This window comes from Psammomys obesus, unplaced genomic scaffold (assembly GCF_907164565.1).
Source record: "Psammomys obesus unplaced genomic scaffold, mPsaObe1.curated_primary_1811, whole genome shotgun sequence".
NCBI classification, from domain to species: Eukaryota; Metazoa; Chordata; class Mammalia; order Rodentia; family Muridae; genus Psammomys; species Psammomys obesus.
The window spans coordinates 19,162,781-19,188,610 of record NW_026585644.1 but is presented as its reverse complement, the minus strand read 5'-3'; the positions used below and the strand labels follow the sequence as shown (position 1 = coordinate 19,188,610).

General features: G+C 42.6%; 1 protein-coding gene across 1 annotated transcript in view; it reads left to right on the top strand.

Annotated features, from left to right (window-relative positions):
- Taf1b (TATA-box binding protein associated factor, RNA polymerase I subunit B) overlaps positions 1–25,830 on the top strand; it is a 64,588-nt gene that overhangs the window by 10,234 nt on the left and 28,524 nt on the right. Inside the window, exons 5-8 of the mRNA XM_055626021.1 lie at positions 560–655; positions 5,729–5,879; positions 7,838–7,988; positions 14,003–14,102. Of these exons, the coding sequence (XP_055481996.1) occupies positions 560–655; positions 5,729–5,879; positions 7,838–7,988; positions 14,003–14,102 (498 nt within the window). The remainder of the gene's footprint in view (positions 1–559; positions 656–5,728; positions 5,880–7,837; positions 7,989–14,002; positions 14,103–25,830) is intronic.

Below are 25,830 nucleotides of genomic sequence, written 5' to 3'. Positions count from 1 at the left end.
TAGAATAGAATAGAATAGAATAGAATAGAATAGAATAGAATAGAATAATAGAATAAAAGAATAAAGTAAAAGTAAGGTTTGAGTGGATCTGAGGAGAAAGTAGTAGCAACAGCCTTGCCTCTGCCCTGACCAGGAGTGTCATTGCACATAAATTGTTTCATTTTGTGATCCTGAGTGTGTAAAAGGATGGGCTGCATGGCTGTCTTGAATACTTTTCCTAACACCAAGATTATATATATATATAATATATATATGTATACATATGTATATATAATATATGTATACATATATATACATACATATACATATGTATATGTATGTATATATATGTGTGTGTGTATATATATATATATATATATATATATATATATATATATATATATCTTGAGGTCTGTGTTTAGGAACATTTATTTATTTAGGTCTCCCAAGTACCTGATAAGGAAAAGCAGATGAGACGGTGTTTAGATTGGGGGTGATCTGTAAAGTGTGGGAGCTTGTATGTACATGTGCCTGTGAATTGTCATCATAATGTTCACCACTTGCTTTCCTTCCACCTTAGAATGAAGTTTTACACAATTTTTGGAAGCGCTACCTTCAGAAGAGCAAGCAGGCCTATTGTAAGAACCCAGTTCGGCCAAGTAGAAGAAAAGCCAAGGTGAGCCATGGAGCCTGACAGTGTGGCAGAGACAAAGGTAGTGTTTGTGGCTGCTTGAGTCTGACTATGGTGTTTGTGGATTTCCAGGGAAGAGGCTTCTGATGCAGTTCAGAATGACCTAGGCTACTAAACTAGTTGTAACATAAAGGAATTAGAATTTATCTTCCTTTTGAAAGATTGTGTTTGTTTGTTTTGGTTTATTTATTTATTTATCTTGAGTCAGGATCTCACTTCATAGTCTAGGCTGACCTTGAACTATTGGTAATCCTCCTGCCTCAGCCTTTCAAGGGCTAGGATTACATCCAGATCATTTTATAGAGAGAACTTTAAGGAATTTCTTATTTGCTTTGCAGCATTGGGGTCAAACTCACAAGCTAGGAAAGCTCTGTCTCTGAGCTCCATCTTGTCATTTGGCTATTTAGTTTGTGGGGTTCATTTGTCTTCACTTTGATTGTTAGAATTTTTTGCATATGCTATTCTATTATGATGATGATAATGACTTTTTTGAGATAGGACCTTATTATTTATCTCTGGATGGCCTTAATTCAGAGATCCACTGCCTCTGCCTCCCAAGTGCTGTGATTAAAGGCAAGTGCCACCACCTGGCTTATTTTATTTAATTTTGAGACAGGGTCTTATGTATCCTAGGCCAGCCTTGCTGTGTAGTCAAGAATGACCTTGACTTGCCTCCACCTCCCAAGTGCTAGATTGACAGACATAAGCTATGGTGTCCTGTTTATTTGCAGAGGACTAAACGAAGGGTTTTGTCCATACCAGGCAAGCATTCTACCAACTGAGCTACATCCCCAAGCCCTGCATATACTCCTTTCACTTGGCATCCCTGCTACTTTTTCTGATATTTTAATATTCAGCCCCCTTATTTTCTCGTCTCAGAAGCTTTGACATGAAAGAAAGTCAATCTGGGTGCCTGTCAGAGGTGCTTTGTCTTCGAGCAGTTCTGAATTGCTTCAGAAGTGCTGTGGTACTTTTTACTTGAAGCAAAGAACAGTTCCATTGCTAAGAAAGGCAAGTGTCCTGACCACAGGTGTGGTCTGGTGAGTGGCAGCACCTCCAGGGCCCAGATGAGGGTATGAGTCCACGTGACTCACATTTGCTAGAAACTTGGGAGCCTGGCCCAGCATTTCCTTGTTTGCTCAGGTCCTCATAAGTCTGTACGTAAAGGTCAGTGATCCATGACTGAGAAGCTGGTGTCAAGATGAAAGGAATAGGTTACAGAGGTGAGCAAAGGAGGGGCCTCTGAGCTGCACATGTGTCCTCTGTGGTAAGGAACGAGTCCTCGGGATGAGGTTAGAGTAGTCAGATCATGCAGACATAGTTAGGGGAGTGACCCTAAATAGGAGATGATAAACTTAAACCAGCTCCTGAAACTTAATTTGAGTTAACTGGAGAAAGGAGACATTTGATGATGATAAAGTTATGGAGCACTAACCTGACTGGATACAGGAGCCACATGTTTGCCCAGAAAGCAAAAGGTGCTGCATAGTTTTATAGTGACTCTCTTAAAGGAAAAAGAAGAATTATTCAAAGTACTAAGACCGTGACCTTCAAATCTCATGTTGGTGTTTGTGGTTGCCTTTGTGTACTGGGATGTTGCCTAGTGCATGGAAAACAGGAATGAGAACCTGGGTTTCTCTGTGACACTTTAATCTCTTTAGACTAACTGAAAACTTACAGTCAGAAGTTTTATTTGTGTGAGTAAACACCTGGGTTGGCAGTATCACACTAAGTCCTGGTAAATAATTAAGAAGTGAAAGTGGAAGAATAGGGCTAAATCATATAATTTCTGTCACCCAAGTACAGCAATTCCCTTTTTCAAAAGGGAGAGAAAATTACATTTTAAATTAGAAATGGGTTTGGGTTGTTGCTCACAGAGAACTTGCCTAGCAGTGTCAGACCACAGGTTCCACCCTCAGAAATGTAGGTACCTCAGTAAGGCTGCAAAGCTTTCTTAGAGCTTTGGATGCAGCTGTTCCAAGAATTAGATAGAGTGGCTTGTATCTGAATCGGGTCCTACAACTTTTGAGCTGTGGATAACGACTGGAAACTTTCAAAACAAGCACACAAATGTATACAATGGGGCATTGGGAAGGGAGTTATGTAACCCAGAATGCCCATGGAGAACTTCCCAGTGAGATGAAGGGTCTCTGGGCATTGAGATTAACATGATGTGAGGAAGAGAAGAAATGCTGACCTTCAGGCCTCGCTGGGACCAACAGCCCAAGCCTACAGAGTGGTAGTGGGGTGGGCCGGAAAGAACACAGGAGATGTAAGTGGTAAGGCTGTAGAAGAGCTTTGGAGATAGAGCCAACAGGACTTCCTGATGGTCTAGATGTGGGGTGTGGGAGGCAGGAGTCAAGGATGATTGTGAGATTTTTGGCCTAAGCAGCTGGAAGGAAAGAATTGCCATACACTGACAGGGCAGGTGGGACCCAAAGATCAGGTTGGGTTTGAGATAGCTGTTAGACATCCAGGAAGAAATGTTACATATGTAGTGAGACAGATGAGTCTGCAGTTAAAGATAGGAGGTCAAGGGCTGGAGATGGCTCAGCAGTTAAGAGCACTGGCTGCTCTTTCAGAGGTCCTGAGTTCAATTCCCAGCACCCATATGGTGTCTCACAACCATCTATAATGAAATCTAATTCCTTCTTTTGGTATGCATGAAAACAGAGCACTCATAGCATACAATAAATAAATAAATTAGAAAGATTTATTATAAAAAAATAGAAATATAAAACTGCCAGTGTGCATTATAATCATCAAATCTAAAATGTTGTTTATAAGAATGTCCCTTCCTCTTTTAGAGACAAGGCCTCAGGCAGTCTCTGCTGGCCTCAGACTCAATATGTACCTGAGGATGACCTTGAACTTCTAACCCTCCTGTCTTTACTTGCTGGGATTACAGGCATCCATTACCACACATAGTTTGTGCAGTGCTGGGGATTGAATCCAGGGCTTCATGCACACTAGGCAAGCATCCTACCCTGAGGTACAGCTTCTAACAGTGTCTTAGGGCTTCTACTGCAGTGATAAACACAATGATCAGCAGCAGCTTGGGAGGAAAGGGTTTATTTTGCTTATACTTCCACATCACAGTCCACCAGTGAAGGAGGTCAGGCTGGGAACTTGGAGGCACACACTACGGAGGAGTGGCTTCATGGCTTGCTCAACCTACTTCCCTTTTGTTGTTATTTGTTTCACATGGAACATGTTCGCACTCTCTATGTGGCTTCAAGCCACCAGGACACAAGGCAGCTCCAGCACCCTTCATCTTTCCTCAGCTCCTTTGATGGAGAATGCGGCCTTCAGGATGACATGCTGCTTACAGAGCTTTCCCTTCCCCAGATCTTTCCAGTAGCCCGAATGCAGCATATCAGTGATAGGAGCAGCTCCAGCCTTGTTTGTAGCACTCACCTGTGTCCGCTCACTGAGCAGTGGCCCTAGTTTATCCAGGTTGACAGTTGGGTAGAAGCTCTCGTTTTTCTTTAAGTGAATGCCTCAGACCAGCTTTCCCAAAGTAACCTGGATGACATTTGTAGACGTTGTCCCTGTGGTGATGCATGCCTCCGGCATTCTCCTGCCTCTTGGGTGCTTGCAGTGCTTCATGATGCAGCTGTAGCTCACAAGGCCCTGGAGTTTCCAGGACTTCCTTAATCTGGATGGCATGACAGCAGCTGAAAGGAAAAAAGGAGGCATCCCTTTCGTCTCCCAGCCTACTTTCCTATATACCCAGGACCACCTGCCCAGGGGTAGCACTGCCCACAATGGGTTGGGCCCTCCCATATCACTCATTTTTAAACTGCATAACATGCTTGCCATCTCGTTGGGCATTTTCTCAGTTGAAGTTCTTCCTTAATGACTCTAACTTGGGTTAAGTTGACATAAAACTAGCCAGCACACCAAGATATTTCAACATTGTAAATACCCGTAAGAAAAGAATGCTGTGAATTAAACTGACATGCTAATGATTGTAAGAGTCACCTGAATTTCAGGGGTGTTAAAATGTGGGGTAGGTACATCCTAGAAGTAAAATACAGTAGCTATGATTGAAAACCCTAATTTTGGTGGATGTCACAAAGATAGACACAGAAGAGGACTAAAAACCTGAGCTTTGGGCCTTTCAAGTGTCATCTTAGAGGTATACTGCCTCCATCTGCTAATCTAGGCCTAGTCCTGGAAGCTTCTAGCCTCCATACAATCTAATCTAGGCCTGGAATGTTTTCAGCCTCTGAATAAGCTCACCCTTTCTTGTTCTTTCTTAGCTCTGGTTGGCTGGTTCAATTTAGCTGTTCTTGCTCAAACTCCTCTCCAAGCTGACTGATTCAAACTGGCTTCTCCTAGCCTCTGAATTGGCCTCAGATTAACTATAGCAATCTGTTTTAATCCGGCATCTACCTATTCTCTGGCTCATTTTATCTTCACCTGAGTCTAGTTTGTTCTCTCTCTGCAACCTGTCTATTACTGTCCCAGTAAAACTGCATCCTCTCTTCATTCTCTGTGGCAGTCCCTTAAGTAGCTTTCCTTTTTCCTCTTTTCTTATGAGAGTTGAGTATATCCTGTTCTGTCAAATCTTTCTGATTTGTCACTTTGTTTGCTACTCAATTAGACATTACTTTCCAACATGGGTGCTTCCTTCTACAACCTAAATTTACCCTCATTGTTTAAGATTGAAGGAGTGTATCACCATGCCTGGATCTAAGCATTTCTTACTTGAAATTTGCTCTGTACCAGGCTGGCCTTAAACTCAGAGATCTGCTTGCTTCTGTATCCTGAGATTAAAGGCTCATGCCACCACTGCCTGGCTTGTCTGCATTTCAGCCAGATCACCCAGACCAAGAAGGTTTTTGGATGATCTATTGCCAGAGCAGCCATGTTTTGAATTAAAATTCTTCTACAGAGTACTGTTGGGTAACAGTTCCCTAGAGAGGCCTCCCAGGTGTGGAGTATCTGAGACCCTGCCAGTTTGCTAGGGCAATGATGGACAGCAGCTGTTTAGAGCCACAGACGTTACCTTTCCAACTCAAGCAGTTTCTGTTTCTGTTATCTCATGAACAGGTATTGGAAGACAGTCTGCAGGGTTCAGACTGGGGCAGTGATCTTGAGCTGCTAAGTGACACCACCTGTCCCTTTGAAAGTGGAACAGAACTCCAGTCTGACCCCCAGATTCCAAAGTCTTTCCCTGCCACCAAAGGATCACCAAAGTCAGGTAAAAAGGAGAAGCAATCAGAATATGTAAAAAAAAAAAAAAAAAAAAAAAAAAAGTATTTATTGTGTGTGTATAAGAATGTACATGACAGTCACTGGCTGCTCTCACAGAGGATCTGGTTTTGAGTCTCCATTTCTCAGGGATTTGGTGTCCCCTCCTGGCCTCTGCAGGTACCAGACATGAAGGTGGTGCATACACACATACAGACACACATGCACAGAAATTAAAAAAAATAAATATTTTTAAAAAATGATGATTTTAAGCTGGGTGCGGTGGCACACACCTGTAATCCCAGCACTCCAGGAGGCAGAGGCAGGCGGATCTCTGAGTTCAAGCCTGGTCTACAAATGGAGTCCAGTACAGCCAAGTGTATTCACATATGTAGAGAGAAATGCAACGTTTTTTGTTTTGTTTTGGCTAAGGGGATATATAAATGAGTTTATGTTATTTTGAACTTTTTTTTCGAGAGAGGGTTTCTCTATGTAGTCCTGGCTTCCTGGAACTCACTGTGTAGGCCAGACTGGCCTCAAGCTCACAGAGATCTGCCTGCCTCTGCCTCACAAGTGCTGGGATCACAGGCGTGCGCTACTGTGTGCCCCAGTGCTCCACTAAAAGGTAAGATTTTAAGTGCACATAATTCAAATAGTTCTCCATGTTGTTAAAAAGAATCACAAAAAAGAGAAAGAAATTAGTCTACTGTTTTCACAAATGTTCTGTTCATAAGACATGTTCATTTTTACATTCATTTAGTAAAATACAAAGTAAGAATTCCTCAGGTAGATGTAGCAGAAAGGAGCTAGCATGGTGGAGCCATAATGAGACCTGTTGCTTTCACTGTAAGGGTCCTGCCACTGCAAAAGAGATTCTTCTAGAAGCAGGACACACACACACACACACACACACACACACTCACCCTTGTTTGCAGTCGCTCTCCAGGAAGTGTTGCTGGGTACTGTTGGGGAACAGTTCCCCAGAAAGGCCTAGTATTACATCTTGACTTCTAATTTGGAATAGTGGTTCCAAAGTTACCACCGTGGGGCCAGTGGCATGGCTTGGCAGGCTAAGGCACTAGCCACAATCTCTTGACAGCCCAGGACCCACACGGTGGAAGAAGAGAATCTGAGTCCTGAAAGTTGTTCTCTGAGCTCTACATGTGTGTGTTGTGGCACACACACAGAGAGACACACAGACACACTCAGAGATAGACACACACACACACACACACACACACACACACACACACAGGCTCCTCACTGTTGCTGGCATGTTGGGATTTCCCCGCAAGGTAGAATTCGTCAGCTTTCTGCTCAGATCTCACCTTCTTAAAGAGGTCTTTCTGACCACCTGCTCAAAAGAGCCATGCTGCCCCCTTCTCACCTTTGGATGCTCCTGCGTTGCTGTTTTCCTGGATAGCACTTTTCTCTGTCCATTGTAATTTTTGTTGATTACTTTTGGTAGAGTGTGAATTACAGGAGAGGTGAGACACAGTTCACTGTCATTTCCCCAGGCTTAGGGGAGTGGCACAAGGAGTGAGATAGATTCCTGTCTGTAGAATGAACAGAGTGTTAGAGGGCACCTGAGGGTGGATGGGGAGAAAGTGCTGCCTTCTTATCCAAGGGGTTTGGGAGAGGCCTATCTGCCAGGGACTTACACACTTGAACTTTTCTCTGTGATTGTTTATCCATTTATTTTTAAATGTTTTCGATATTTAAAAATGTGTATCTCTTTTCAGAATCTCATTCCACCCACTCTCACAGATAACCCTAATTGCCTGTTTGCCTGGTTTCCTTCTAGAGCCTTCATTGACCGTCGTTGCTAGATTGTCTATGCGAACTGAATCAGTTATAATCTACTTTAAATGTCTACTGTTTTGTTACTCATTTCTCTTTCTTCCTTTCTTTCTTTCTTTTCTTTTCTTTTTTTTTTTTTTTAATTTCACTGTGTCCCTGTATGAGCAGCGTATGTCTGCTCTGGATCTGTGGATGGAGTAGAGTATTCAGAGTGGAAGGAGAAGGGGATCGTGAAGATGACTGTGCCCCGGACACTTGCTCTCTGCTACCTGTCCTTGCTCTGGCAGAGAGAAACAATTACTCTTTCAGACCTTCTGAGGTAAGCGGAACTTACTTCCTGATCATTTCTTCCTGGTTATCAATGTGAACTTAGAACAGTCTTTGGATATTCTTAATTTTACAAGAAAGCCTAAAATGAGGAAAGGGCTGGAAAGCTTTGATAGTACATGGGTTACTTTTCTCATTGTTGTGACTAAGAACCTGAGAAAAGCAACTAACTTAAAAGAGGAAAGATTTGCGTTGACTTGTGGTTTAAGGGGATACAGTCCACCATGTGGGTGGTGGTGGGCAGCTCACTCACATCAGATCAGGAAGTAGAGAAAGGGGAATGCTACTGCTTTTCCTCAGTTTCTCTTATATTCAATCCAGGATCCCAGCCCCTGGCATGATGCCACCTGCATTCAGGGCAGATTGTCCCATAGCTAACCCTTTCTGGAAACGTTTCTGTAGACATGCCTGAGGTTTATATGTCTCCTAGGTTATTTCAAGTCCAATCAAGCTGACAGTGATTAGTAATCATTGTGTGTGGCTTGGGTTCTAATTCTTAAACTTAATTCCCCTTAAGTTTAATAATTTTGAGTTTTTACTGACATAGTGGAAATTGTAGCAAGTACTTCACATGAGATATTAGAAAGTTAATTATCTAATGTGGATAAAATACTTTAAAGAGAAAATGACATTAATATTCCTATGTAGAAGTCTTAAGTATTTTTCTAAGAAAAGATGAACAGGGAATCTTTTACTAACAAAATAGCTATTAGTAGTTATGTGAAACCATGATGTTGTAAAAACTAAACTATAGGCAGCCTATGTTAACTTATTAGGAAAAGTTGATATCAAAACTATAGAAAGACCCTATTATAGTGGTAATAAACATTTACATATTTCAAGGTAGTGTATAGAATTTTAAACAGGAAGAGTGGTCTAAGGAAGTAGACATTTGAGTTAAAGCCAGCTGCAGTGTCAGGGTTTATAACTAACAAGCTTTATAACTATACAAGAATCAGTCATTTACTAGGCAGACCAAAAATATTTATTCTCCTTTTCCTTTGTGTGTGTTGTTAATAATGGCAGTGAGTTTAACTGGCATATGGAATGCTTACAAGGCACGAGTTTGAAGCCACATTTCTGGTTCTGCCAATTCATTACCACATGACATGACATTGAGCAAGTCTGTAAATGTTTCTCTGCTTCTGCTTTCTTCTAGGTAAAATGGATCTGTAGTAGCAATGGCACCTTAGGGTTGTAAGTGCTTTGGCCCTTGGCATTGTGGGAGCACTTAGAGCAGTCTCTGGAGCATCAGGAGAGCTCTGGCTAGTCAGGATTGTTCAGTTTCCATCCTCACCATTATCGCTGTCATCATCATCACCATCGACACTTGGCCTTTTATTAAACAGAATGCCTCTAGTAAATGATGATAGTGCCTTTGATTGGGCATATTAACCAAATAACAAAGTTTTTTCTCAGGTGTGATCAGCTGCATACAGACCACTCGTGGTTCTGTGAACTTTACTCCGAGTTGAATGTTGCCTGCTTTGTGCCTTCACTAGATGACATCATCTTCTCCCAAGACTCTAATTATTATCTGTATGCTGATGACTCCCGACTATCACCAGCCCAGGCTTGTCTACTGAGGGCCAGACCATATATTCATCTGTATATATATATATATATATATATATATTCATCTGGACATGACTACTTGATGTCTTTATGGTTAAAATCAGTATGACTAACAAGTGCCTCACCATCTGTCTCCTTGGTCCTGCTCTTCTCCAGTGTTCTTAGCACGTGCTGTGGACCCTGGTGTTGTCTGTGGGGAAGCCTGGCGCTTCTCCTGGACTATTTCCTCACTCTATGTAGACAGCCTGTCCTTATGCCCTGTCACATATGCTTCCAATACAACTGTGTAACTCATTCTTCCCTCTGTGCCTCACCTCACCTGGATTGATTGCTTACTCATTTCTTAACTGAGCTCTGTCTTGGTCTTGTCATTCCTATCCATCTTCCAGATGATAATCAGAGGGTCTTTCAAAAAGATCCATAATCATGAGAACCTAATAGTGTCTTCAGAGCTGGTTCAAGGGGCCAGTTGTTCCAGGGCAGTCTGCAAGTGGGCAACAGAACTCTCCCAGAGATTTAACGATGAGAGAAAGTGCTTCTCTGAAGCTTTCCTCAGAAGAACACTGTTGTGCTTGAAACAGGCAGCCCTAGCCCTCAGTTCCTCTCTTGCTAACTCTTCAGTCTGTCTGTCCTCCCCCACACAGGTGAATTCTGAAATGCCTTCAAAGAGACTGGAGTGCAGATTGGAAGATTAGCTGGAGGGCTGTCACTGTGCTCCTTAGGGCATACAAGCTGGGGACAGAGCTGAGTTGCTTGGGGCGGTAGAAGAAGGGGCTGTCACTACTGCTCCCCGTGCTCTGCTTTTCCCCCAGAAAGAGCTTCAAGTCAGATCCGCAACCTGTCCCTCTTGACCAGCACCTCCAGCTTTGTCTGGAGACTGCAGGAGTCAGACTCTGGGCTGGGGCCTGTTTATCTCTCCTAAATAACCCTCCAGGAGGTTCTTCAGGGTGTTACAGTCTCAGAGTGGCTACTAGCTTTGAGAAGCTGAAAATCTATGGTCTGCAGAAGGCGGTTAGTCTGGCTGGAATACATATCTGCCCATCTGCCAGTTCTTTCTCTTCCTTTTTTTTTTTTTTTGAGACGGGGTCACTCACTGCTCACTGTGTGGCCCTGGCTGGCCTTTAATTCAAAGACCTGCCTGTCTGTACCTCCAGGTGTGTGTTACCACGCCTAGCCCTGCATATTTTACCATTGATTGTAAGCTGTGGTTTCCTTATTTATTTTTAGAGCAGCATCTTAGGCTTTAGGATTAATTCCTCTCCCTTCATATTTACTATAAAGGACCCCCCTACTAGTTGTAACCATAGAAGCTAACAACAGCCAACATTTATCATACAAATATTTGTTGACTATCTGCTGTACTTCCACAGTGTTCTAGAGTTTAGACACTTGGGAAGCACGTAAGTCAAGTTCCCACTCTCATGAGGTTGAAGACTAGAGGGGGAAAGAGATGAACATGAATAAAGGGAAAACTGATGAGTCACGCAAGTGCAGACCAGAAGGCTGAACCAGGATGCTGCAGAGGAGCTTACCTGGACAGCTACTTTCCATGATAACAAAGGGATCTGAGCTGTGCTTAGAGTCAGAGAGCAGCCAACCTGGGAGATCCCAGCATTCCAGGTAGAGAGGGGTGCCAGCCCTCAGCAGGGGTGGGCTCTGTTTGAGCCAGGAGTAGAAAGTGAGGAGTGGCTTGGAGGAAGAGAACTGGTGGAGAGAGGGGTGGAGGAGTGGGGGGAGGGGGAGGGCACACATAAACTGAGAAGTTAGTCAGACAGAGGTGAGTCTCTTGAGTCTCTGAGAGCCATGCTGGGGTCAGGAAGTTTTTTGCCTTTAAAAATTTTGTTTGACACTTTCATATGTATGTGTATATAATAAATGTTAGTTCTTTTCACTTTCAGTTCTCTCATTCCTTATAAATTAAAATTACTAAAGTGTAATTTACATATGATAAAAGTCTCAACCATTAAGAATATGCAGTCCCTTAGGGTTCCAGAGATGGCTCAGTGATTAAGAGTACTTCCTGCTCTTTCAGAGACCCTGAGTTCCCGGCATGCCCATGACATCTCACAATGCCTCTGAGTACAGTTCGAGGAGATTGACACCCTCTTCTGGCCTCTGTGAGCACCAGGCACATCTGTGTGTGTGTGTGTGTGTGTGTGTGTGTGTGTGTGTGTGTGTGTATAATATTTATAAAATATATAATATATATATTATATAATACAGATATGCAGGCAAACACTCATGCATAAAATAAATCCTTAAAAGATACACCATTTGTGTAAGCCTTTAATCCTCTGCACTGAGGAGACAGAGGAGAAGTTTTCAGTATATCCACAAAAATATACACCCGTCACTTTGATACACTTCCAGGATATATTTTCTTACCTCAAAAGTGCCCTGTGGGTTTTAAGTGCTGTAGTAAGCAGCAGGGAGACTGCAGCAGGAGCAACCATCTGAGGTGTCTTCATAAAGGATCACTCCCGCACCTGTGAGGAAGTGGTATTCTGTGCAGGGAAGGGAAACTGGGAGGCCAGTGGTCTTCTACTACACCTTATGCAAGAAGTGGTGGCTTGGATGATGCTCATGGTGAGGGGAATGGAAAAGATAAATGGGACAGGACTGTTCCCCGGTGCACACGGCTCTAATGTGCCATTGCTGTATTGGTCTGTGACCGAGAGGTGCCAGCTTGTTAAAGTCTAGTGTGTCTCAAATCAAAGCTTCCAAAAACTGCAGTAAAATTATGAGCAGAGAGTGTTTCCAGGAGAGCATGCAGATGCTTTTATTTGGTGCAATTCCTTTGTCAACAACTTCCTGGTTGACCCAGATAGGGTGCTGATAATTCCTACTGAGGGAAACGGTGTGGTAGAATTTTGATCGAGCTGCCATCCATTGGCAGGGGAAAGGTTTTCCAAAAGAAATTTCAAATTCAAGCAAACTTTAGAAGAGGTTAAGAACAATACTGTGAGTCATTGTTAAGACTTCACATACCTCAAGACCAGCTTGGGGTGCATTTCTGCCTCCCCAGACTTGCTTATCTTCTCTCCTCTGCCTCTGTAGCAGTGAAGGAGCCTCTCTGGTGGCCCTTGTACTCATGTTTCTCCTGTCCTGCCTGCCTGAATTGAGGGGGGCCAACTCTTCATCTCTTCTTACTCTCTCACTTCTAGCACTGGGCCTGCTGCTAGCATATATCCTCACATCTATCATACATATATATATGTATGATAACTATATACATATATATATAGTTATATATATAGTTATATATATGGTCATATATAGTTATATATTTATATATGTAATTGTTATATGTATATATACACATATGTCAAGGACTAAATAAATGATGCACATGTTAGCATTGGAAGTCTAGGTGTTTTTGAAGTGCTAGGTATGTACTATGTCATGAATATAATACTATTATGCCAATATTGTAGCTTACTAGGCATAGATACTTTATATATAAAATAAAGCAACTAATGGAAACCCAGCTGGGAGAGGTTTTCTTCTGTTTTTACTTTAAATATCTAACTCTCAAGTTTCAATAGACTAAAAGTTAGAGGAGTCACATTTTAATTTTGAAATTAAGTTTAGGTCAACACTTTTATTTCCAGGAAGCTGGTTACAGTGAGGCCAAGACAGAGCGTTTTGGGTATATTCTCAACTGGGTCTTATTTTTCTTGACAGTTGGTTTAGGAGTTTGCACAGGAAATTCTGTCATGCGCTTGCTCTTCTCCGTTTCTTTCTCTCCTTTGTTTTCTTAGCATACTGTAGGTTATTGATTGGCTACTACATCTTTTTTTAGCTAGAACACAAGATCTGTGGGAACAGAAATTTCACCTGTTTGGTTCACTGCTCTTTCCTCACATTGCTGACTATATGGTACTCTACAACTTTATTTGACTTGATGAGTAAGGTATAAATAAATGTTCTAGTCCACTTTTAAATATCTGGAGTTTTCTTCAGACTCAACATTTGACTGGAAATGTTTGACCTCCTACTATATAAAAGGCATTGGGATGAAAACCTTGATAGTTTTTTCATCAGCCATCATGCACTAGCTGAGAACAGAAGGGGAGACAAACAGGGACCAAGGGAGAGCTTCCTGAAGAAAGGATTCACAGGGTGAGCAGGAGCTAGTCATGTGATAGGAACTAGACATGGAAGGAATGCTACAGGAGCCTGGTGGTGAACTGGCAGATACACACTTCTCAGACACACTTAATGTATTGGTTAGAGTCAGGTAATCTGTAGACAGTCAGCCGACTGGTCTCCTGCATGGGTGCTGGGAACGGTAGTTTTCTCTTTTAAAATATGAAGGAGATAGAATCCACTGAGCTAATTCTTCCTTCCCTGTGAATGGGGAGATTTTCAGAAAGAGTTTACTCAGAGCAGTATGTAGCTGTCATTGAGACATCTTTCTGTAAAATGCAGGTTTGTCGAAGAGGACCGTATTCCGTACGTCAATGCCTTTCAACTTTTTCCAGAGGAGATGAAAGTGTATGGCCGTGACAAAGGCATCTTTACTACAGAGGTAGGTTATATTCTTCTGTTCGTTGCAGTGGCTAACACAATGACCGTACAGTTGTTTCTCTGGTCTCTGGTGCAGTATTTGATTTTACAGTTTTCAAACCTGTCTGAATTCTAGTTTCAGTAGCTGTGATTTCATGAAGTGTGTGTGTGTGTGTGTGTGTGTGTGTGTGTGTGTGTCCGTCCGTGTGTGTTTTAATTTGCTCGTGTGATGGCTCTAAAAAATGCAGTTCTGTTGCTGTTTGTATATGGAGTGGCCTCATGGGAGAGAAGAAAGTCATAGCCTTCTGTCAAGAGGCTGTGGCTCAAGTCTTCTGCTTGCGTTAGTTTATCTCCTTTCTGAGACAGGGTCTTACTGTGTCACCCTGGCCTTGAAATCAGCATCCATCCATCTCAGCTTGCTCAATGCTGAGATTACAAGCACATAATCTCCACAACAAAGGTTTCTGGAGAACAGATGGCAGGCTGCTGTCATGGAAGAGCAGTAAACACGGAAGAAGGTTATCTGAAATAACGTTGGGGTAAGAGCCAGATCCTGCCTGCCCGTCGGAGAAGTCTAAACTTCTTCCCAAGGCGCTTAGACCCCCTCCAGAAAGGCAGCCATGGTTAGGTGAGAGAGTGACATACAGCCTCAGAAAATGGTGTTGGGCTGACAGGGGAACTGGACTATGTGCTTCTGTACTGTTCTCTAGACCTGTTTCCTAGTGGGAATGCTTCTGCCCTTTAGCTGTGTGCCTTTATTAATGTTAGTGCACTTAAAGTTCCTTTCCCTTGATTCTTTATTAGATTCTTGTGAGTATGCTAAATATTAATATTAAATATTTTCTTCAGTTTCCCACTTAAGGCATTATTGTCCTAGGCTTTTGTGGACTGTCAATGGCACTGCAACTTAAGAGACATCTATGGAATGCATGCCATTGGTTTCTGACTCCAGTAATGCTTGTGGCAACTTAATAAGTCAGTGTAGCTTACAAGACCTGAATTTAGGGCTAAACCATTGTAACTTTTCTACAGCCTTGTATAATGGGAAAATCATTAGACCTGGGTCTGGACTGTGTCTCCTGTATGAGAAGTCTTCTGTGCCATCACAGTTTCTTAGTCTTTGGTGAAAATGACAGCTAAAGAGGTCGCAGATCTTTTCTTTCAAAAGCCACTAGTGAACAACACTGTCCGAAAACCCCCAAGATCATGAGTCTTCAGAAATTGACAAAAGTGAACAGTGCATTGAGAAGCGTTTGCATATACAAAACAAAAACAAAATGTCAGCAACAGAAAACTGTCCAGAACTTGGGTGAAAGCAGTGAGTCTGGAACATTTTTACCTGAGGTTGCTCCCACCTGTCACCCAACTTAGCCCCAGATGGTAGGATGGTGTTGCCAGAGTGTGGCTGTTACCATTAGCTTCATGGCTGGAGAGAAGCAGGGCCCCCATGAAATAGAGAATTCCACAGGAAATGTTGAGAGAAGGCCCACATCCTACTGACCTGAGACTGCCCGCTGATAGGTGAAGCAGAGGTACTGCTAAGTTACTAAGGAGACAGCCCAGATCCTGAGCAAGTGTCTCTTATGATACCACCATGATGGTGAGAAATTGGCATCAGTCAAAAGCTGATGTCTCATATCAAACGTTAAGGTACAAACTGTCACATCTATCGCTGTCTCTAGATATTTTTCTGTCATCCATCTGTTGTCTAGCCATTCATCTATCTTTGTTACTTCACTTTTATTGTTCAGTTTTTCAAAGGTAGATAGATTCCCTTCTTCAGAATTAGAATTTGAGGCAGAAGAAATAAAAAAAAAAGATTAGGACCAAATAATCTTAAGATTTTTTTTCCCTCAGTTAATTCTTTTAGAAAATACTTTTCTTTGTTCTGTCACAGGTATGTAGGCTACCTAAGTAATTCATTATTTGGTAGTTCGTGGTGGGGAGAACCTTTTTGTGTTGTGTTTATTATTAAAAGATTAGTGAGAACCACACAAGGAGAGCAACAGAACCAGAAAATTTGAACACAGGGAATATCCCAGAGACTCATACTCCAACCAAGGACTATTCATGGAGATAACCTAGAACCCCTGCACAGATGTAGCACATGACAGTTCAGTGTCCAAGTGGGTTACATAGTAATGGGAAGAGGGACTGCCTCTGACATAATCTGATTGGCCTGCTCTTTGATCACCTCCCCCTGAGGGGGAAGCAGCCTTACCAGGCCACAGAAGATGACAATGCAGCCACTCCTGATGTGATCTGATAGACTAAGATTAGAAGGAAGGAGAAGAGGACCTCCCCTATCAGTGGACTTGGGGAGGGGCTCTCGTGAAGAAGGGGGAGGGAGGGTGGGATTGGGAGGGGAGGAAGGAAGGGCTTATGGGGGGATACAAAGTGAATAAAGTGTAATTAATAAAAAAAAAGATTAATGAGGAGGAATCAGTATGATGCAGACTATTTGATGGTGGTCTCACTTTTCAGAAAATCATTTCTATTCAAATGCCCTGTTATATACAAGTTGAATCACATCTTGTCCTATGCTGGCTTATCAGTGTTGATATCATACAGACAGAATTTTGAAAGAATTCCAGTATTTCATGTGTCTCTGAAGTTTATCAGGGGAACTGATTACAGTTTGTTGCCAAATCAGGGTGTAACAGGACTGTAGTGTCCCATCCCCTTTACCCTAGAGTTTTAGTTAACTGTGGTCAGCATAGTATAAAAATATTAGATGAAATTTTCAAAAACTTACTCAAAAAGTTTTGAGAAATATAATGGAACATGGTGTGTTTTGAGTTCTGGGTGGTGTAATGGCCGTCCTGTGTGCTGCTGCCGGGATATGAATCATCCCTCAGTGCACCTATGAACGCCCGGGGTGTGACCTGCCCTCTCAGCACTTGGCAGCCATTTGGTTATCAGACTGAGTGTTCCAGGCTCAGCCACAGTGCCTACATTCAGTAAACACTAATGTGCTTAAATAAGGACCCATGGTACCGGAGTGGAGACGTCAGCAACTCCTATGTGCCCAGGAGTGGCTATAAACTGCTGCCTTAAAGGGGAAGGCCAGCTCCATTTACATCACTGATTTATTATTTGAAGTAGGTGGCGGGGGAGAGTATGTGCATATGAGCGCTGCTATCTGAGGAGGACAGAGGCATAGGGTCGCCTGGGACTGCAGTTAGAGGTGGTTTTGAACTACCTATGTAGGTGCTGGGAGCCAAACTCAGGTCCTCTGGAACAAATAACGACATGTGCTCTTAAGCATTGTGCCATCATCAGCCCCGGCCACTTCTGTTATTGTGTGTTGCTGATTGTTGCTCATTATTAGTTACTGATCTCCATTGCACTAATTTTTGAATTGGCCATCTCATAGATGTGTGTATGCATGTAGAAGAAGGAAATACATATAGGACTGGGCACTGCTTGGGAGGTTCACACATCCTTTAAGGATTTTGGAATATATGCCCTGGGATTACTGTAGTTCATAATGGAAAAAGAAAAAGTCATTGATGAGGATGAGTGCAGATGCTTTTTTTGCTAGAAAATAATTCCGACAAGAAAGTCAGTGTAGGAAGAGGATCAGGTTTAGTGGGAGTATGAGGAGAACAGGAGGCGGTAATTGAGGGAAATGATAAAAATACATTGTCTGTATGTATGAAGGTGCTCTAATGGAATCCATTATCATGTGTGATAAACAGATGCTAATAAAATGCTTAAGGTATATTACTAGAATCTATCAAGTAATTTTCTCTTATCCAGCAAAACTGGATATATTCACATATTCCTTTTGTATACATTTATTTCTTCTGTTTTTGTGTGCATTACAATAAACCTATTTATTCAGGGCAAAGAAATACATTGTTACTACAAAAATCACTCATGAGATTATATATTGGGTAGAGGAGCCTTTTGCCAAGCCTGACAAACTGGTTTCAATCCCTAAAACCCATATGAGACAGGGAGTTAACCAGTTCCCTCAGCTTGTCCTCTGACTACACACACATACTCTCTTTCTCTCTGTGTGTGTCTGTCTCTTTCACACACACACACACACACACACACACACACACACACACGATAAAAAAATAAGTGCAAAATCATGCCATCTAAAATGTTACATTTAAATAAAAATTCTTTAATGGCTTATTTTCACTTTTGAAATTGTAGTCACTTTTTTTATTTTTTTATTTTAGATTAATGTCTTCATTTTCTGTCAAGGTTGTTGAAGATACTGTATCTGTGAAGAATTGAGCTTGTAATATTTTTGTGGGGTACTAATTTGGAAGCATTGAACCAGATGAAATTGTACGACTAGAAAGGCAAATAAATAAACAGGCCACGTCATATGATTGACAGCTCAGGTCATTAAATACTAGCAGCTTTCTGCATCGAGTTGGGATGCCAGTGAGGGATTTGTCTAGCATATGACATTCCTCAGCCCCAGTGTCTCCACCTCAAAGTTCAACCAAGCCTGGGAGGGCAGCCCCTAAAATCTTGGTGAGCAGGAAGCAAGCTTGGAGGTGAGGTCAATCCAAGGGCTGCCGTCCTTCGTCACCATTTTCCATCATGCCAGGAAATATTGAGTGTGTTCCACATGTGTGTGCACTTATGATGGTGAATATCCAGACAGCTTGCAGAAGCGGAGTGTGGCTGCAGCTTCTACTTGACCTAGAGAAAACAAAACATGATAATAGTGGAAGTCGTTATATCTCAGGAGCTCTGGTTTGAAATGCTTTACAGTTGATTATTTATGCCAAGCCCATGAGGTATGCTTAACAGTCGACTCTGACAGTAGTTAGTAACTGGCCTGGCACGCTGAACATAGTTTAGGCCCGCCAAGGCAGGCCTTAGTTTGGAGGACCGTAGGAATCCATGAGTGGTGAGAGGAGAGCTGGGAGGAGGTAGAGATAGGATAGTGATGTAAAAGGGAGTTCCAGCCTGACTGCTGAAGCCAGTCTCGACCCTGAGGCAGAGATGGCACTAGAAATGAAAGGCCTGTGACAAGGACTAAGCTTGAAGTCCTTGCAGGCTGGTCGTTCAAATGGGAGCTGTCCTGTTTCTGGCCTAAGGACAGGCCTGCTAGCCAGAGCAGCCACCTGAAGTGGGCTTCTTCCTCGTAAGGCAGGCTAGTGTTTCTTGTCTTGGGTTAGGTCACTGGTGTAAAGAGCCGAGAACACCTGCTTTTCAACAAGCGCTCTAGGCCTCCGCTAACTTGTCGGTGTGGCAGAACAGCCAAACCTGGATGGCACCAAGGAGAAAATACCATCCTGGGAGTTTTGTTTGCTTTGGGAGAATAAAAACCCAAGTTCTTAGTTTTGGAAGTGGCCTGGGCTCCAAGTTGGTATTTTATCTTTATGTACATGTGTGTTAGGTATAGTACATGTACAAATGGGTATAGATGTGTGCACCTGTGTGTGCATGTATGTATAGGTGCCTACACCTATGTACACTTATGCAGAGGCCAGAAGAGGATGGCAAGTGTCTTCCACTATTGCTCTTTATTTAATTATGTGGAGACACTGACCCTGAGGCTTGCTGTTTGGGCTAGGCCAGCTGGTCTGCAAGCTCCTGGGATCCAGCTGTCCCACCCACCAGTGCTGGGGTTATAGGCTCATGCAACCCTGGATTTCAACTGGGGGCTGAGGCGTTCAACTCAAACCCTGGTGCTGCACAGCACATGCTCTTTTCTCCTGAGCCATCTCTCCCACCCTTATTTATATGTCTTAAATGGCACCTCTACACACACTGAGCAAAGCCCTGGCTTTCTGGGTTTGCCTTTCAGAGTAATAACTGAAATAATCACATAATTGGAGACTTGCTTTTAAAAAATTATTGATTTGAAATCTTTAACTTTAGGCGTAGTGGCTGAAAAATTGTTTCTGGTAGTCACCTGAGCCTTGTTGAAATGTCCTGCTAAAACAGTCAGAAACCTGTCCTCTTGTTCTTGATGTCGTTAGATGTTTGGATTTCCCAGAGGGCCAGTGCAACTGGTTTATCACCTTTGTGTTAGTTCTTTCACCTTGGCTTATATCCCTCCTTTCCTCAGTTCTGGCTGTTGTCTTTCCCGACTTTCCCTCCCCGTCTGTCCCTCCATGGCTGGCATGTTCTACAGCTCACCTCCTGACCTGTTAAACTTCCATGATTGCTCACAGCCACTGCTCACCCAATACTCTAGCTTTGCTTGGACAAGGCTGTGTGTCCCTTCTACTAATGCCTGAAAGTATCACATCCCAGGATAGACACCAGCATCTTTATCATAGACGCATGGGAAACTCCAGCTGGAGGGGAACTGGGTGATCACGTGAGCCTACTTGTCACTTGCTATTATGATCTGTGAAGAGATGAGCATGTCCCTCAGTCCATGAGGACTATCTGTGAAGCACAAATATGTGACAGGCATTCACACATCAGCTTCCTTCAGGCCCCAGGAAGGAGGCCCCTGATAGGGATGAAGAGAATGAATGGTAAAGCTGTTGTGGAGGGAGTATTAGTTTTGGTTGAAAATAAGGCTTTCAATATAAGTTTCTGTTAGCCTTTGATTGTGCCATTTTTAGGGTTTGTCTAGGAAGACTGTATATACCTGGCTTCTAGTATTTTATAATCTTGACTAGAAAATATTGTTTTTTGAGCTGAGTTTATGTGTTGAGATTAATAACAAGATAGTTCTTTTCTTTTTAATTAGGAATATTGTTTTACTCTTTTTGTGTGTGATGTGTACAAATGTGGCCCTGTGTGTGGAGGCCAGAAGTCAAGTGTCTTCCTCTCAGGCTTTTTTTTTTCTTTTGAGATGATCTCTCGTTGAACCTAGGACATCCTGCTTGAGGCTGGCTGGCCAGCAAGCCAGGGTCCTGTCCGTTTCCTAGCACCCACTTCTCAGGAGTGGGATTACAGATGTGCACACCTGTCATTTATGTGGGTGTCGGGGATCTGAATTCATGTCCTTATGTTTGCACTGAGCTACCTTTCCTGTCCCTAGGGTTTCTATTGCTGTGATAAAATGCCACTACCAAAAGCAACTTGGGGAGGAAAGGATTTTTATTTCAGTTTATAATTCCACAGCACAGCCCATCAGGGAGAGAAGTCAGGGCAGGAACCTGGAGCAGGTGCTGATGCAGGGGCCATGGAGGGGTGCTGCTTACTGGCTTACTCAGTCCCAGTTTTTTCTCTTATACCTTCCAGGACCACCTGCCCAGGAGTGACTCCACCCACAGTGGGCGTCAATCAAGACAATTCCCCATGTACAGAAAATAGATTTAAACACACACACACACACACACACACACACACACACACGCGCGCGCATGCAAGTAGAAAGGATACTATTTAAGGAATGAAAGAGACAGCAGGAGGGTGATGGGAGCAGCAAATATGAAGAAAACACAATGATATATACATGCACAAAAACCTAAAGATTGTATGTGCTTATGAAAGAAATTGACAACTAAAAAGTAATTATATAAAGAGGGTGGGGAAGTAAAACTAGGTGTTCTGGTTGGTTTTTTGTTTTAGTGTTTTAGGAGCCTCCATATTGCCTTCTGCAATGGCTGCACTAACTTACAGTCCCACCAGTGGTGTATAAGGAGCCCTACCTACCCACATCCTTTCCACATTTTGTTGGTTTTGTGTGTGTAGGTTCTTGTTTTGTTTGTTTCACACAGGGTTTCTCTGTCCTAGAACTCTGTTTGTTGATCAGGCTAGCCTTGAACTCACAGAGATCCACCTGCCTCTGCCTCCCCAGTACAGGGATTAAAGGTATGTGCCACCATACCTGGCTATGTATGTGTTCTTAGTGACAGCCATTTTGGCTGGAATAAGAGAGACTTGGTATTTTGGTTTGTGTTTCTCTAATGTTTTGAGAGACATGTTTACTAGATGTCAAATTCCGACTACTTTCTTTCAATATAAATGAAAATGTTATTTCGTTGATTTTAGGTCTGCTTCACTTTAACCCACATAATTAATTGTGCATATTTATGAGGTATGATCTCTTAGTTCAGTACATGTGTGTAGTGTGTAGTGTAGTGATCAAATGGGGTAACTGGCATGTTTGTCTTAGTGTTGTGGACATGGAAATCTTCTCCACCATCTGTTTTCAGATGCTCAGATTTTTTTTCTTGAAAGCTGTCCTACTGTGCTCAGAAGCCCTCAGCCTCTGGCCATCACTGTTCTACTCTCTATCTCTTGAGCTTCCACATAGGAGAACATGGCAAGTCATCTTTCTGAGCCTGACTTACTTCAGCACTATGGCCTCTAAGCTAGTCTAGGTTGCTGCAAATTCAGGATCTCCTTCTTTATGGCTGAACATACCCTGCTGTGGGTCTAGACCAGTTTGTCATAGATAGCTCGAAAGGTTCCACACCTAGGGAACAGTGAGCTGTGCTGGAGTAAGGGTGAGTGCGTGGCTCCGATGCGGATTCCCTAACTTATGGGCGCGCTCTGCGGTGTGACTTGCGGATTTGCATGGTGAGCATTTAGGTTCGGAGGTTTGGTGTCTTCTTTCATTGTGTCTGTTTCCAGACGGGCACGCTCATTGTAGCAAAGGCTGACAACCTCAAACCCACTGTTCCCCTGCAGCGTCCCAAGTGCCACTGCACTGGCCTCTATTTCCAGTCCATGATGGCGATTTCAGTTCACGTTGCCACGGCAAGATGGACGAGTTCAGATTAACAGTTGGGTTTTTTTTTTTTTCTTCTCCTTTTTTCCTTAAAGGGGAAGCGTTGTTTAAGATTTATTTTTCTTTTTTGTCTCTTCCCTGTATCATTTTATAAAAGAGAAAGAAAAATGTTTTTGTCGTTTTAGTAGGAGTCATCCTCACTAAGGCAAGATGTCCACTCGGTTTTCCTTTGCTCTCTTGACAGCAGTGGTGTTAAATGTTTTTCATGCATATGTATGTTTTCATGTGTATGTTGCCCGTTTGTACATCATTTGATATGCTTTACTCATTCACTTGCCCATTTAAAAATTCATTTATAATATTCTGCTGTTTCCTTCCTTATGTGTTTATCTTTCACCAGATGGAAAGTTTACAAGTATTTTGTAGGTTGTTTCTTAATTCTGCTGTTTGGAGTCTGATGTAATTCCATTTATCTATTTCTGCTTTAGTTGCCTTTGATGTCATATCTTTGTTCCAACTAATGCCCTGAAGCATTTCCCTTTGTTTTCTTCTAGATTCTTGATAGTTTTAGGTCAGATCTTTAAGCCTTTGATCCACTTTGAGTGTTTTTGTTTTGTTTTGTTTTGGGGCTTTTGTTGTTGTTGTTGCTTATGGTGAAAAAGAAAAGTCTGGTTATTTTTTTCTTTTTCCATATGGGTCTCCAGTTTTCTGGGGCCCTTTATTAGAAACCATTTGTTACTGGTATCTCCCTCAAAGACCAGTTGGCTGTTGTTCGTGGGTCCTTTCTGGGGTCTCTGCTTTGTTCCGTTGGTCTGTGTATGTTTTTCTGCTGTTGCTGTGGTTACTATGGACTCATAGCACTTTTTGGGAGGCGGGTGCTAACATCCCACCAGCTGTGTTCCCGTTCCTTACTGTTCTTTGGTTAGGAGTCTTTGTGGTTTGATACAAACTTAGGAGGGTTGTCTGTGTTTCTATCTATGGAGAGACTATTGCTGATATTTGATAGAGGTTGCATGGGGTATGGAGGTAGGTCACGTTGGGTCACTTTGGGTTGCGTGGACGTTTACTGATTTCTTTCAACTCACAAGCTTGGGTTGTCACCCACACCCCACACCTTTTGGTGTTCTTTTCGGTCTTTTTCATCAGTGTTTTGAAGTTTTCATTATGGAGTTCTCTAATCTCTTCATTAAATTTTCCTGAGGCATCTACAGTATAGCTCTCAAGCTGCTTTCTTGACTATTGATAGTTATCAGACATAGAAATGCTACTAACTCTTACATGTTGATCTTGTGGCCTGCAAATTTACTGAATTCATTTATTAGTTCTGATTTGGGGTGGGGGTCTTTAGGCTTTTCTATTTGTCTTGTGCAAACAGGGATGGTTTGAGTTCTTCTTTCATTTATTTGGATGCCTTTTCTTGCTTTGCCTTGCCCAGTTGTCTTGACCAGGACTACTGACGTACTCACTAGGAGATGGGCAGCCTCATCCTGCTCCAGGTCTTACAGGAAATGTTTCCAACTTTGCCACCTTTAGTTTCCTCTAAGCTGTGGGTTTGTCATACATAGCCTTAATGATGTAGAGGTTTGTTTCTTATATATTCAACCAAGAGTTATATTGTGAAGGGGTGTTGACTTTTATTGAATGCTGTCTCTGTGTGTATCACTATGGAGCACACTGTTTTTTTTCCCTTCGTTCTGCTGGCGGAGTGCGTCATACTTACTGATGTGTGTGCTGCGCTGTCTACCTCCCTGGGATAACTCGCGCTCACTCGGTTGTGCTGTATGCTGCACTGTGCCCCTGGATTCAGTTTGCTAGTGTTTCCTTGAGAAGCTTTGTGTCAGTGCTCAGTAGTGACCCTGACCCATAATTCCCTTTTGTTCTTCTCATCTTCTCTGGTTTTGGTGTTAGGTGATACTATACTCATAGAATTTCCCCCCTTTCAAGTTTTTCGAATGGTTTGGGAATAATTAAAGTTAGTTATTTAAAAGTTTGGTAAAATTCGACAGTGAAACTTTCCAGTCCCAGACTTATCCTTCTTAGTGATTCAGTTTTGTTGTTCCTTGTCTTTTTAGGTTGTCTGTTGCTTAATGCTGTAATCTTGGAAGGTTATGTTAGTTCAGGAATGGGCCATTCCTTCTAGGGCTTCTAATCTGTTGGCAGGTAGTCATTCACAAGCGTCCCTAAGGCAGTGGTTGTTAGCCTGTAAGTAGCTACTCCTTTGGGGGATCGCCTAAGACCATATGCACATTAGATAGTTACATTACGATTCATAATGGTAGCAAAAGTACAGTTATGAAGTAGCAATGAGAATAATGTTATGGTTGCAAGGGGGGGTTCAGTCATCATGACCTGAGGAACTGCCTTAAAGGGTCTCAGCTTGATCGAGGTTGAGAGCCGCTGCCCTAATGCTCCTTGGAGTCGTTTTCTCGAGAGTCCTCAGTGCTGCTCATATCTCTTTGGTGTCAGTTGCAGGGTCTTCTTTTTGTCTCCAGTTTTATTTTTTTGGTAATTTTTCATTATATATTCCAATTGAAGCCCCCTCCCTCAACTCTTCCCAGTTCCACCCTCTCTCCCTCTTCCCTCCTTTTTCCCCCCCCCCCGGCCCCTTCCCCTAGTCCACTGAAAGGGGGAGTTCTCCTCCTCTGTCATCCACCCATAGCTTGTCAAGTCTCATCAGGACTGCCTGGAGCCTCTTCCTCTGAGGCCTGACAAGGCTACATCACCAGTCTCCAGTTTTATTTGAGGCTTCCCTCTGTTTATTTCTTTGTCTAACTAAATGTTTGTTGACAACATTTTACAATCTCTTAAAAAAATAGCTTTTTTTTCCCTTTTTTGGAGTTCGAGTGGTGTCAAGAATGATGGTACATGCCTGTAATCTCAGAATTTGGAAGGCTGAGGCAGGAAGATCAAGAGTTTGAGGCCACTAGCCCAGGCTCAGTCTCAAAACCAAACCAAATCATTAACAATCCCTTTTTGTTTCATTGATTTCCTTTTCCCCCTCCTGGTGCTGAAAATTGAACACAAAGCCTTTTGTGAGTGCTGGTGTTTCCCAGTGATGCAGTTGTAGTTTTCACTTGGCCTTGTTTCCACAGATCAGCACTGAGCTGAAGACTTGACAGGACCGTTGCACAGA